The sequence below is a fragment of the Saitoella complicata genome (assembly GCF_001661265.1).
Source record: "Saitoella complicata NRRL Y-17804 unplaced genomic scaffold SAICOscaffold_13, whole genome shotgun sequence".
In the NCBI taxonomy this organism is placed as follows: domain Eukaryota; kingdom Fungi; phylum Ascomycota; class Saitoellomycetes; order Saitoellales; family Saitoellaceae; genus Saitoella; species Saitoella complicata.
The window spans coordinates 158,961-172,357 of record NW_017567004.1 but is presented as its reverse complement, the minus strand read 5'-3'; the positions used below and the strand labels follow the sequence as shown (position 1 = coordinate 172,357).

At 51.7% G+C, this 13,397-nt stretch overlaps 7 protein-coding genes and 1 non-coding gene across 8 annotated transcripts; 3 read left to right on the top strand and 5 right to left on the bottom strand.

Annotated features, from left to right (window-relative positions):
• Positions 1-78: 78 nt before the first annotated feature.
• Positions 79-597, bottom strand: SAICODRAFT_30532 (DUF1754-domain-containing protein). The gene is made up of 3 exons (XM_019167702.1): positions 349-597; positions 189-293; positions 79-131 (listed from the first exon to the last, which is right to left on the bottom strand). The coding sequence occupies exons 1-3, from the start codon at positions 574-576 to the stop codon at positions 117-119; spliced, it is 348 nt and encodes a 115-aa protein (XP_019023829.1). The 5' UTR covers positions 577-597; the 3' UTR covers positions 79-116.
• Positions 598-913: 316 nt separating this feature from the next.
• On the top strand, positions 914-2,110 carry SAICODRAFT_93020 (repressor of RNA polymerase III transcription MAF1; the record flags this gene model as incomplete). Its single annotated transcript, XM_019171847.1, has 4 exons — positions 914-1,159; positions 1,279-1,377; positions 1,428-1,925; positions 1,982-2,110. The coding sequence occupies exons 1-4, from the start codon at positions 1,154-1,156 to the stop codon at positions 2,105-2,107; spliced, it is 729 nt and encodes a 242-aa protein (XP_019023828.1). The 5' UTR covers positions 914-1,153.
• A 579-nt stretch (positions 2,111-2,689) lies between these two features.
• SAICODRAFT_t75 lies at positions 2,690-2,771 on the bottom strand. The gene has a single exon. It is a non-coding gene; the product is annotated as a tRNA-Ser (tRNA).
• A 428-nt stretch (positions 2,772-3,199) lies between these two features.
• Positions 3,200-4,054, bottom strand: SAICODRAFT_93019 (uncharacterized protein; the record flags this gene model as incomplete). Its single annotated transcript, XM_019171845.1, has 2 exons — positions 3,979-4,054; positions 3,200-3,928 (listed from the first exon to the last, which is right to left on the bottom strand). Exons 1-2 carry the CDS (start codon positions 4,012-4,014, stop codon positions 3,200-3,202), a joined length of 765 nt encoding a protein of 254 aa, XP_019023827.1. The 5' UTR covers positions 4,015-4,054.
• Positions 4,055-4,176: 122 nt separating this feature from the next.
• SAICODRAFT_93016 (Adaptor protein complex sigma subunit) lies at positions 4,177-4,891 on the top strand. The gene is made up of 3 exons (XM_019171844.1): positions 4,177-4,215; positions 4,271-4,449; positions 4,506-4,891. The coding sequence occupies exons 1-3, from the start codon at positions 4,210-4,212 to the stop codon at positions 4,783-4,785; spliced, it is 465 nt and encodes a 154-aa protein (XP_019023826.1). The 5' UTR covers positions 4,177-4,209; the 3' UTR covers positions 4,786-4,891.
• A 165-nt stretch (positions 4,892-5,056) lies between these two features.
• SAICODRAFT_7748 (uncharacterized protein) lies at positions 5,057-7,294 on the bottom strand (the record flags this gene model as incomplete). Its single annotated transcript, XM_019171065.1, has 1 exon — positions 5,057-7,294. One exon carries the CDS (start codon positions 7,292-7,294, stop codon positions 5,057-5,059), a length of 2,238 nt encoding a protein of 745 aa, XP_019023825.1.
• A 463-nt stretch (positions 7,295-7,757) lies between these two features.
• Positions 7,758-8,924, top strand: SAICODRAFT_7747 (uncharacterized protein; the record flags this gene model as incomplete). Its single annotated transcript, XM_019171062.1, has 1 exon — positions 7,758-8,924. The coding sequence occupies one exon, from the start codon at positions 7,758-7,760 to the stop codon at positions 8,922-8,924; it is 1,167 nt and encodes a 388-aa protein (XP_019023824.1).
• Positions 8,925-10,213: 1,289 nt separating this feature from the next.
• SAICODRAFT_126293 (uncharacterized protein) lies at positions 10,214-12,679 on the bottom strand. Its single transcript, XM_019165393.1, has 7 exons — positions 12,362-12,679; positions 12,093-12,299; positions 11,856-12,036; positions 10,876-11,803; positions 10,485-10,767; positions 10,399-10,432; positions 10,214-10,334 (listed from the first exon to the last, which is right to left on the bottom strand). Exons 1-7 carry the CDS (start codon positions 12,398-12,400, stop codon positions 10,309-10,311), a joined length of 1,698 nt encoding a protein of 565 aa, XP_019023823.1. The 5' UTR covers positions 12,401-12,679; the 3' UTR covers positions 10,214-10,308.
• Between the last annotated feature and the right edge of the window lie 718 nt (positions 12,680-13,397).

Here is a 13,397-nt window from a genome sequence, read left to right as displayed (position 1 = left end):
TTTTGTTTATTCTTTTGATATCTTTCCCGAATCGTAATAGAACCAGTTTCACTATTATCCCTCTCATGTCGTCTCGCTATCCCCCACACCAACATTACGCACGCTCTGTTTATCCTTCACCCTGGGCCGATCTGAGGTATTATGTCAGCGCACTGAGGCATTACAATAGATAGATAGAATGAACGCACCTTTGGCATGTCGTTGTGTTCTGATAATCTGTCAAGCTTGGCGTTAAGTTCTGCTACGCGTTCTGCGTGTGTTTGCCGGGCTTTCTCGCCGAGTTTCTTGTCGAGCTGTACCACCATGTTAGCCGTGTGTATTGAAACGACGTGAAGCTGAAAAGGGTACCCGTCGCCGCTGAATCTCCTCAAATTTCAACTCCGCCTCCGTTCTCTTCGGCGCTGACCTGGAGCCGGCCTCACTTCCTAAGGCTACCGACTCTTCTTGTGATTGTTGTTCATTGCTGTCCTCCCGCTCTACTGGTGGGATTGTCTTCTTGGTCTTCTTCTTTTTCTTTGTGATTCCACCGCCTTTCAACTTTAAACTACCGCCTGCTACGGCGGAGTAGTCGCTCATTGTTGTTCGTTATGGATGAAGGGTTCCAGGATGTTTACAGGGTCGTCGTACGTGTAACGTAGGTGGTTGGTGGTGTCGATCATTGCCTAATCCGGTACACCCTTGTCAAACATGGAAATGTATCCCCTATTTGAACAGAAAGAGCTGAGAAGTATGTAGCTCTTCCTGATTACCAAATCATCTTGCCCAACATCGCGGACCGCCGGCGTGACGTCTTGCGTCCTGCTAGATTCCCGATTTGGCGCGCGCTCATTCTGGATTGGTCACCCACCGATTCTCACATAAGGAGGCTGCTGCGCCCACCCCTTCATCTCGCAACTCCAACACCAAGAACAACAATCCGACCAGCATACACCCCCATCAAACACTCAAACGGGACGCGAAACAGCCAGCGACGACGCGACTGACCACTCAGGACCTCACCGACACATACGCGACGCGACTCGCGACCAACATTATCTCGCATTAGCACTGACCTTCTGCACGGTTACGCACCCCAGTCTGTAACGGACCTCTCTTCCCACCCCCATTTAGGACTCTTTCTGCTCTCTGGATTGAAAGGGTAAACGTCGTCGTCATGAAGGTGAATACTTCCCCTTCCCACACACACGCGTTCACTCCACGCGCCGATCACGGATCGGACCCAAGTGTTGGTTAAGAGGGTCGGTGAACCGATGACTGATCGTATGCTTTGTGTCACAGTTCCTCGAGATACGTGATTTGGAAGTATTGAATAGGGCGTTGGTGTTTGATACGCATGATTGTCAGGTATTGGGACGGTGTGAGTTGTACACCACGAAGGTATGCCGATACGATACTTTTCGGGGGATGAGTGAGCTAATTCTTGACAGGCTGCTGGACATGACAAGAAGTTGTACAAACAGCTTGACTCAAGACTGGAGCACCGCTACCAGGAAGAGATGGAACTTTCTATGTCGCTTTCACCTGATACTCCTCGCCAGCAGCACTCTCTCCCATCCTCCTCCTTCGAGCATATCATCCGCTCGCCCTTCGGTCCACTGGACCAACCGTCCTCCCGCAAGACTTTTGCTTACCTGGTAGCAACCCTCAATGCTTCCCACCCGGACTACGACTTTTCAAGTTTGAGGCCATTTGACTTCAAGAAGGAGAGAAAAGTCGAGCACGTCATGAGCAATGTCGACGTCCTGCTCGGAAACGTCGGGAAAGCGGAAGTCACAGGCGCAATGTGGGAGTGTATCGACAAACATATCGAATTGGAAGGCTGCGACGTCTACTCCTTCCGTCCGGACGCCGATTCGGATCCGTTTGGAGAGGAGGCGTTGATTTGGTCGAGAAGTTACTTTTTCTTCAATAAGGGATTGAAGAGGGTATGTTCACTGTAACGGTGTCGATGTTTGAGATGACGAGCTAACGGGTTATATAGGTGCTTTATCTCAACCTGAGAAGTGTTAGCCGTGCGTCACCGTTGTTGGCACCTGATGATGGACCCGCGGCGTGGGACAGCAGGGGTTACTACGAAGACGACCTTATCGAGGATATGGAGCTTTAAGTATCTGGCGTGCGATACGATAGCGAAACGGATAACGGAGTGTGGTGCGCGAACGGTGGATGGGTGGACGGCGGCTGGTTATTGGATGTTGATGATACGGATGGGTGTGTGTGGCAAACATGCTTACGGAAACTGCGGATAACTCTTTTGACGACGGCCGGTGTTGCCGCGTGAGAGGCGGTACTGGCGTTACTTTGTTTTTTATTTGCGATTCTGCAACTCGTCGGGGTTTTGGGACATTGTACTTGTTTAATACTTTCTGGTTTCAATTGACGATTTTCAATAACTTTGTGGGTTTGTACGTGTGAAGGGGGATAGAAGGGGAAGATGTGCTGAACTACCCGGTAATTATAAGCCAGCGACGTTTCGAAAGTGAGGCGTATACGATGCCATTCGCGTAATACAGCCATAGTCATCCGATCGCGCTCCGGTACGTGCTTGCAGTCCCACGCCTGTTGCACCTTAAGAAGGGTCAAATTACCCCTCCGGACCTTCACAGCACGGTGGGCTTTATGTCAGAGACGAGATACACGTCTTCCGCAGCGTTTCTCTGACGCCAAAACACAAAACGCGGATAAATGACGTCAGCGACAGGATTCGAACCTGTGCGGCGAGACACCATAGCATTTCGAGTGCTACTCCTTAACCACTCGGACACGCTGACTAAACAATTCCCTCTTTCAACCATCGTCATCTGTGAAAGGATACGAAATAACAGGTTCCCACGCTTGTCTTCATCATTCTTCTTCCCCTCCAAAGCGCACTGCTCGTATAGGATCAAACAAGCCACACGATCGCCATCTCATTCTTGACCATACAGGCGCCTCAGTCGCTTGAATCAACCACCCCTCCTATCCACATGCTCTACCTCCTGAAGCTGTTGCCTTACATGTGCTTGAAAGGGCGTTCGCAAGTACGCATCCGAATCGCGAGGCGCAGTTTGAGAGAGTGTCGGACGGGTATAGGGAGGCGTACAAGAAGGGTAATACCTGTTGGTTCTTGAAGAGGATGGAGGATGTGAGAATGAGGGGACGGAACAGGAGATGCACAGATGATTGGGAAAGATCTATCATGATTGAGATGTAGAGACTTCTACTCGGCCTGTGCAAAGGCAATATATCCCTTCGTTTCAACTACTCCCCGGGATTTCACGACTGCGGCGTACTTGATGACCCACTGTGGCACCACCCTTCGTCCACTTTGCTCCAACTTGAACTCATCCAGGATATCCTTCAACGTATCCTCCGACAAAATCCGAGGAGAGTCCCCGTGAGTCAACAAATCAATGCCCTGCTCCTTCGCATACATAATCAAACTCTTCGGAACGACACAGCAGTCCCGTAGATTGAGTTGATCCACTTTTGGCTTCACGGTTGTTTCCTTCATGAACCGCTGTATCCGCTTCGTCCCAAACTCCGAAACCCCCAACGCATCAACCTTTCCTCCCTTCTGTAAGCCCTCCATTGGACGCCATGCGTGCATCCACTCCTCCACATCCTCATCCTTGAAATCCGAGGCATCGTCTTCGGCGTCGAAGGTGATGTCTGGGAATGCTACTACCAACTGATTGAGCTTCGAGACGCCTAAAGCTTGCAAGGCTGTATCGACAGCGGCGCGGACGTGTGTGGAGCGCTCTGGGGTGTTTTCTGAGGTTAGGAGGAATAGTTTTGCGGATATTTCGTATTCGGATGGATCGGCCTCCAATTTGATCGGTTGCTGCCGTGGTACAACGAGGGTCGTCTCATCCGCCATGGCATACTCTGGTACATCCTCTTCCTCCTTTGTGAGCTGCTTCAATGTAGTCCTCAACGATCTCGAGAACTATCCCCTCTATATCAGCCGGGGATCATTGTAGGAGGAGTGGAGCATACCTCGTCGCCTCGGAGACCAGCAGAAGCTTGACACATGACATTGCTGGTGGAGAGTATGATGGAGCGGTACTCCGGAGCCAGAGCCTTTGTACTCTCGACTGCCATTATGACTTTTTGAGTTGGACAAGTACTTGTGGGGTGTCGGCTCGCTGCACCCCAGCTGCTGCGAGTCCCTGATCGAGACCCAACGTCATACTCCAACGAGAACAACAAAGACGATTGCAATTGAGGATGGCTGTGTGTATTCTTCGGAAAGAGCAGTTGACGCTGGTCATACTGACAATATCTACAGATCAACTACGTCCTCCTCGTCTCCCGCCAGGGAAAGGTCCGATTGGCAAAATGGTTCACGACCCTCTCCACAAAAGACAAGGCAAAGATCGTGAAAGATGTCACACAACTTGTGTTGTCGAGACGTACGAAGATGTGTAACTTTCTTGAGTACAAGGATTCCAAGATTGTCTACAGAAGGTTCGGTAAAGTCTTTCATCCACAGGATGTGTGGCTAACGAACCACGGCTGAACAGATATGCCTCCCTATTCTTCATCACCGGCATCGACTCAACCGATAACGAACTCATCACGCTCGAAATTATTCACCGTTACGTTGAAGTCTTGGATAGATACTTTGGTAACGTCTGTGAACTCGACCTGATCTTCAACTTCCAGAAAGCGTACTATATTTTGGACGAGTTGATTATTGCGGGAGAGATGCAGGAGAGTAGTAAAAAGAGTGTTTTGAGGATTATTTCGCAGATGGATGCGATGGAGGAGGTTGAGGGTGAGGAGGAGAGTATGTCGAGGTAGGTTCATGAAAATGAGTTGCGGGGCATTTGCTAACTGGACATACAGGCTGATGGGTGTGTAAGGACTATGATTTTTAGCGAACGGCTTGCTTCGCGTGTGTGGCTTCCTGCATTTGTTTTCTGTTTCCTTGGTGTTATGGTTCTTGATACCCCAATAGATCTTCGAACTCGATTATCCTCAATCGCAGATGATCCTAAAAATGTAGCAAAACGCCTATGTCATAAAATAACACTCAAACCCCTTTCCGAAAGCGAAAACGCATCTCCAAATTTCAATGCGACATCCCAAACGGTAACTGCCCAAACACCTCCCCGTTATGCAACCCCAACTGCAATGCCTCCTCACCACTCATCGCAACCAGGTCCCCGTTAAACAACCCATCCCCAAACGGATTGTACCCCTCATCGTCGTACCCTTCCTCCTCATCCCCATTCGCCACACCCTTCCCCGTCCCCACCACTTCCACCTCCGTAACAAGTTCCGACTCGCGCCCAGGCCTCTGCGGACTCTCCTTCGGCGTCGGCAATCCCACCGTGCTCTCACTCCCCTTCCTCTGCACCCCACTCACCAACTCCGTCAACGCAGCCACACGCTCCTCGAGTTTTACGCGCATTGCGGTTTCGGTTGCGAGCATGGCGTACAACGACGTAAGGTGTTGCGTGGTGGTTTCGTCGGCCATACTCATGTTCATGCTTGTACCCCCGATAGTAGATAAACTCGACTCCACCCTGTGCTGAGTCGCGAGGAGTTGTGTGGAGACAGCGCGGGAGGGGACAATCGAGCGGATAAAGGGATGGGAATACCTCGTCGACTCCCTCGGAAGCCGCAACCCACTGCTTCCCAGACGCCTCCAACATCCCTGGATCACGCTCGCTGCCATGTGTTGACGATGGTATTCACGCACGATTCTCCGGACTTTGTACCCACGCCAAGCATTCTGGATCCGGATTGCGGCCAGCGTGTACTTATCATCTGCCCCGACCTTCATATTAGGCACCCTCTCAAAAGAATTAACAGATGAAGACGCACCAAAATTGCTGTTCTGCGCAACGCCATTGCAATGTACCGTCCCGCACTCCTCCCACATCCTTTCCAGCGTCATAACATGGCCAAAACTCAAATTACGAAGGCCGCCGACTGCTGAAGCTGCGCGGGAACGTGCCCAGGTCCCAAATGGCATTGACGCACGATCGGCCGCAGTGTTCACGGGTCGAGTAGAAGTGGAGGTTGCGAAGGCTTTGAGAGCGCGGACCTCATCCTCGAGAGCGGTGATGCGTTCACGTAGAATAACTGCCTCGGTAATCTTCATCTCTATTGCGCCCATGCTCTCCTCCACGATGGGAGACGGTTTGGGCTGGGGCATGTGTCGAGAGCGAGGCGAATTCGTCTGCACATGCCTAGGTTCGGATGCCGTGCGACGCATGCTGGCGCTTGCTGACATCCCAAACGGGTCTTGGTTGAAAACCGGACGGGGACTCAACTCCGCCATAGACCTGTCCACTGGCTCCGTGTCAGGGTCCCCCAACTGCTCACGAACACTCAGTTTCCTGAGGGGTGGCGCAGCCATAAAACTATAACTCTCCTGAAAACTCATCGGACTCGTTGGAATAACCGCAGGAGGCAACGACGGAATCCGTTGGTGCAAACCATACACCGACCCGGCTCCTATGGCGTGGGAGGATTGGGAGAGGAAGCGTTGCATACTAACAGGCGCCGCCGCTGCGGGTGCTGTAGCCATGGGGAGGGATGTGGTGGACGAGGAGGGCAGGGGTTCGGAGGAGGTGAAGATGGTGAGGTGTGTTGATGTAGCGACCGTAGCTCGGCGTTGACGAATAGACGCTTTCTTCTCCACATTCATCCTACTCGCGGGACTCAACGGTAGCGGCCCATGCGCCGGTGTGGGCGACACCGCACCCGGAGGTGGTCGAGTTCGGGGTGAAGCGAGAGGCGAGTTACCAATCAAAATCGGCGTACTATCACGGTAGTAAGACGGACTCCCAATTTCGCGAACGTCCGCCCGAGGCGTGTTGGGCGTAATGGGTTGACGCGGTGTCTTAGGAGAAGAGGAGCCTTTGCGGAGGTTTGCCATGGAGCGGGCTTTGAAAAGCTTCAAAGCAATCTTCATGGTGTTGGTGGATTTGGACTTGGTCCCAACGGTTGCGGCGGTGCCAGCGGAGGCGAAGGAGTCTTTTCTTGAGCCGTTGATGGACGAGTTACCGGTGAGTTCCATACGGAGTAACTGTGTCTCGGCATCCTCACTCGAGTATGTATAGCCCCCACTCATTGACAACGGGGTACTAACCGAGCTCGTAGAGCCCTGCAAAAACCGGAAACGACCAAGGTCTTGGTAGTGCAACACGGACGTCGCTGGATTCTGCTGACTCGAACTCCCGCTCCTGGACGCATTACTCGAGGCCCGGCCACTCTGTGTCTGTTGAAGAGGGTAAGACGAGTTTGTCGATGCACTGACGGTGCTGTTTGACTTTTTGTGAGGGCGTAGCCAGCTCATGGTGGGTAGTGGTGTTCAAGGAGGTTGACAGCCGCCGTTGGGTCAAGGGAGGACATCCTGGATAGTTGAGAAGGAGACTTGTGTAGATGAAGGAGGCTCAACGGTGTTTGAGGGGGGCAGGCAGTCTCGGGTATAAATTGAACGAGAATTGTCGGTGGAGGGCTGAGCGTTGTGGGAGGCCTGTGACCCTTGAAGGTCGTGCGTTGGGGGTGCATGAATTGAACCCAAAGCTCCGAAAAATACATCAGTCATCTTTAAGTGGTTCGAAACGTTTTCTACATTACGCATCTCCATCTCATTGAGGCTTAGAGTTAAGGCACCACCTGCACCACCCCCCAGGATCGACATCTTTAGGGACCAAGTACACCGAACCGAAGCACGTTTACACCACGAGGCCAAGAACATTTTCGATCCTACCATAACCTTTAAGAAAATGCGATAAACGACTCAGCAGACCAGCAACATGCCTATCCCACTTTATCCTAAAGCAACTTCTCCGCCGGAGGATGAGGACGGCATCCCTTCAGTCCCTCCGCTTGTCCCATCGGCAGGGTTCGAACAACCAACAGCCCCCACCCCATCGATCCTCTCCTCCCTAAACGCCCTCTCCCGCACCCAACTCGACAGGACCGCCTCAAGCCGCACCCCACCCAGCATGCAAATCCTCGAAACGCTCCTTGGCCAAATCCGCCAAGTACGCATGGGAGCCCTCCCACAACCACCTCCTGCTGCTGCTCCCGCTTCCGACATCGACATGCAATATGAGCCTTTGCTGAATACGCTGGCGAATGCGAGGAGATCGATGGAGGCACAGGGGCAGGGGGATATGTCTAGGGAGTATCAGGAGACGCTGCAAGCCAGTGTGCTACGGAGACAGGAAGCGGCGGCACCCTCGAATCGAATTCGTCGCGCCGCACGCCTCACCGATGACCTCCCCGACACGACCTTTGCAGCAGCAGCTGCTGCGACACCGACCTCCTTCCCCGGCGCCGGAGCATACGATAGTCCGTCTGAAGATGATGATGAGGACTATGGTGATGGTGATGGTGAGCGTTCACGTGGGCCCCGCCGTCGCGGGCTTAGTGCGACGTTTTCGGAGGTTTATAGGCATGAGACGAGGTTGAATGATATGAGACGTCGGGTGGAGGAACTCGCGGAACGGCTACATGTCGTTCGACATGCCCGTCGTCTCAGCGCTGCGCCAGCAGCTTTATCGCCTCCGCGCCCGAGTGCACGGCCGCCAGTGCCAGAACCGGTGCGTCGCGAAGAAAGAGACTTTGATCATGGAGCAGGTCGAGTAGGCGGAGGTGACGGAGCTGGCGGGACAGGTGTGACGGGTTCGGGGTTGCATAGAACTGCTACGCTGGGCGCTGGGGCGGGGAAGAGTGCAAGGAGGGAAAAGGTTAGGCATGATCTGAGGATGGTTGATGAGGTTTGGGGGAGGGGGTGGGATGTACGACCGATGGTGAATTTAGGTGAGGATGGGGAGTGTGAGGAGGAGGAAGCTGGCGAGGAGGTGAGGGATGAGAGGTTTCTTGAGGGTGGTGGGAAAGGGAAGGAAGGGGTGGAGGACATGATGAGCGTGAGGGAGGGATTGGATGAATCGCCGCAAGATACGGCGATGGAGTGAAGGAGTTGAGTAAGGTTTTATTTGGATTGATGTACGATATGTTTTGTAGGGCATCTGGTTTCGGCTTGTTTTGGAGTGTCTCTTTTCGGTCTTTGGGCGTTCAAACACGATGGGATCGTTGTTTCGTTAACGTGGTCTTGCAGCAGCCATATGGTTAGTTATTGGTTCGTTTCGGTTCCTTGGTGTGCATATGTGTTTGGGTGATAGCATTGTCAGATTGTACGTGCTTCAATGAAATCTGTGCTACCCAGCTAGCTTCTTGTCGTGAACATACCAGAGGAAGTGCAGTGTTTCCTACTATGGAACATTAACAATTCTTCATAGACGCATGTGGTTTTGATTCTGCATGACTATCACTAAACCAGGACGCCGCATTATTAGCCATTTGTAGCATTCGCGGAAAGAATGTTGAGGCTATACTAGACCGACGTGAACTGCTCGGTCCCATGTAACTGCTGCCACACACATGGACATGCCAGCGAATGTAAGCTCCTCTCTCATACACGGCAAAATGCAACGGAGGAAAGATCATTGCAGCAGCAGCAGGATTGCCCAACGCTAGGGCTGGTTCAGGTACGCGCGGTTGTTGCCCGAAAGGCCCAGATGATGAAGACTCGAACAAAAAGGGCTGCCATTCCAACTTCGTAGTTAAACGGAGATGACGAGCTTTGACTCTGGAACTTGAACACGTTGACAGTGGTCCATCTCTGGGAAGAAGTCTAAGATTCGTGTGGCGGCTCCCGGTCATTCTCATTCTCCAGATGCACGTGGGACTCGAAATCTTGATCAATCTTTCAGCGATATGCAGATCTATGAATTCCGTGGCTTTACAAATGCCAAAAGGCGCACTGCTGATGATCTGATCGAGTTCTGCTGGAAACCCGCAGGATATTGGTAAGGAGGAAGGCCAACACCTGGCCACCATGACTGGATCACGGAGCTCATGAGCAGTGGCGGCTACCTTGAAGTTTGCCTGAACGAAGCATGCCACAAAGAAACAAAGAAGAATCGTAAACACAGTAGATATACGTTAGACGCACTTAGCCGAACAACTCCTGTAGAGACAGAAGATCACATTACCATCCTTCCTCTCATATCTCCACCAGAGACATCTCACCCGTCGGAAAATCCCATGGAACTCACTCAGCCTTATGGACACCAAAGATGTTACCCTTCTCTCCAATCACGGCCTTAGTAACCCAGTCACGAGGACCCCACATCCTGAGAGCTCGCCCTTCTGTACTCTTGTTCTTATCGGTACCCAGAAGTTGATAAATCAGGGTGTGTGAATCGGTGAGACGCATGAGCGCCAGACGGGTCGCGCTAACAGACTTTCCACCGGATAGGTAGTTGATGGACGGGCTCACCGTGAGAAATGCCAAGGTCATGACCAGAAGAATAAAGAGGCAACTAATTCAAAACATTAGTCCATGCTCCTCATGATACGGGAACATATACTAGAGGTAAATAACACCGACGAAGATGGCAAGGGGCAAGATTGGTACAAACTGTTCCAAACCTGTCAGCAGTGGTTGAGGACATCAGGAAGGAATCCCTTACAGTTGTCTGAAGACTTTTTAACAATCGACCCTCGTGAATGGGGATTTCATCGTAATGGGATGATGTTGTTAAGGCAAGGGCCTGAAACGCGAATGCATATGCCCAAATATCTGCAAATACGGAACTATTGCCCACCACAAACCCACCTTTAGACATGAATTGTGTCTCGGCTTGACCCCAGGCAAGATCCGCTCCCCGTCGTTCCGGCGTGGTTAAAATCGCCTGCAGCACTTGATTACTCGCGGTTGTGTTTGTGCGCGTGACGTTGAGAAGTGTCACGACGCTTTCAGTCTCGTTAGTTAGTGAAGGACTACAGCGGTTAGCGCTCATGCTTGAAGGTGACTGCGCAGAAGATGCTTACTCAGCTATAGCATTGTAAGTGACGTCCCACATTGTCAAATTACACGTCAAAAGAATCCCCCATCGAGGTACCGAAGCAGACCCCACAAATCCAGTGACAGGGTTGGAATGAGTCGAGTCCGCAATAGAACCAAGAAAAGGAAGAGTTCTGAAGCAATATCCGCCTTGACCACTAAATTCCTCGTCATAGAACCACATATTGTTTGTCCCACCATTAAGCAACGTATCATTGATGCTAGTTTCCCAGTCAGGGCAATCGTATTGAAAAACGCCCGAGGAAGTATTTAGTGCTAGGTTGCATTCATCGCTCTGAACCACACATTGTACGGATATCCCCACGCTGTCAGCCGTATAGTTACTCGCGTTCAAAGCCTGCGCTGACAGCAGGACAGCCATACTGCGGAATAAAGAGTGGTTTTGCTCGTCTTGCAGCTGGTCGAAGACAAGATGAACGCGGTCTGTTCCACTGACGTTTGCGGACACGGCATCGGCCGCGCTCTGGTCGACAAGGCAGTGATACGCTTCATTGGGGCATAACTGCATAGCGCATCCCAGTCCACCGTTGACTCCACTGTCGAAACAGTCACTGGGAAGTCGTCTGCCCCAGAGAGTCTGCTCAGCAATCAAGGGTGTATTCTGTGCATCACCCACGATCGTGTCCATATCCCACATGCCATAATGAACAAACACATCTGCCAAAGACGATGCGTGAGTGAAGATGTAAAGCATGAGTCCAATCCAGAGGCCTTGCAGAATGATAGTTGACCTATTTCGCGGCTTTGGACCTTGAAATAACAACGAGGCGTTGTCAGCTAAGGCCCAAATCCTGCCGCCGGAGGTACACAGGTTCACCAGGGATGCCATCTCCGGCACAGACAGATTGTTTTCTGAACGTGCGACAGAGAGTTGTAACCATGACCGAGCCAGCCAGATCGCGGCGACACCCATGACGAAACCACCTGAAACGACGCAATCAGTGAAATACAGGTCACGACAGGAGAATAGACATACTCGTATTAGATTGGACAGCGTTGACGATAGTAGTGAGGGTCAGGATTTTGGAAATGGGGATGTGCGTGAGGATGTACCACTGGCAGGGTTTCGATTCATTATGATGGCAACCACGATCAACCTTGATCTTCACAGCGAATAGCCATACGACCAGACCAGTAACGGTTCCAGCGGTCAATAACTATAGACGTAGAAATGTCAGCGGCTGTCATGAAGCAACTGTTGAGGGTGCTTTACGAATGATATATATCCCGGAAGTAAAGCCCAGAGAAAAAAGCCGCGGCGTTGCTCTTGACCCAGCAAAGATTCCTCCTCCGGGTTCGTTGAGAACGTGCGGTTGAACGTTGGAGAACCGGGACTATGGACCTCCTCGGCTAAGGTGTCGCTTGGCTTCTGGGCATCGGCATCGCTATAGGTTCGAAAATGACTGTAGGATCGAGGATTCTATGAACAGATTGCAATCAGCACGGTTCACAATGCTTCAAGCTTGGACGCTCGCTAATCACCTCGACGACGCCTAGCTCGTAGGCCGGACTGTTCGACATGCTAAGTATCAAGCAGCTTCGCGAAGATGACAATTCAGACAGGTCGAGATCGCGAGAACAGACCTAGAGTGGAAGAATATATATAAGGAGGCCGTTCCGACAACGTCAGCACATGTCCCTCATGTGCTACTATCAGATGATTGGGTTCTGCACAACAACCCGTAGCTATCGCTCCATAAGGTCGGACGAACACCGGCGCCCGTGATGGAGAACGTTAACGACGTGCAAGCGAATACGGATTCGTCAAAGGAGATAAGCGCCGGACCGAGAACCGTGAGCAGAGACGAAATTGTCTCCGGCATCTCTAAAGCTTCGAACTAGTAACGAGTAATCAAGAAGCATATGCAATGCGCAATTGCAATTCCACGACATAGTCTCCCACGACGAGAACACGCAGTCGGACACGAGGTGAAACGTTAGGGCTCATCCTTCGCCGATTATGCCTGTCAAAGTTCCCACACAGAAATAGTTCTCGCCGTCGAAGCGCCGACCATTGTTGATCGTTTAATCATGTATAGTCATCAAGAGCGTCATCCGGGCCGAGACATCGTGACCGTTGATGCGGCTGACGAAAGGGCTGCTATGTACATACCGTCACTTCGCAAGGGTTTCCGATTTTCACATGGTTTGTCAAAGGGCCGTGGCCGCAAATAGTGGGATACCTCGGCACGGCGAAGACCCGAACCATTTTTTTGTTGCTCGCCTCCTTGCCGCCTGTACACCCTTCAGATCCTGCGACACAAACAGTATGATGAACCGAGATCAGTACCAGATGAGCGGCGCAGCCGGGACCAGCCGCTGCTGCTCCTGGAATTCACACGGCTGGGTATTCTGAGGTATCTACAGCTTATGTAAGCTTAAGCGGTTCAGTAATGAGATTAAAGTGCAGCTCGGTCCGATATACGTCAAGTAACATTGACATTACTGGTACTGGTATATACCTACATACAACATACAGGTATCTATGTAGGCACCTGCTAGGCGGTGAGTGACGTAC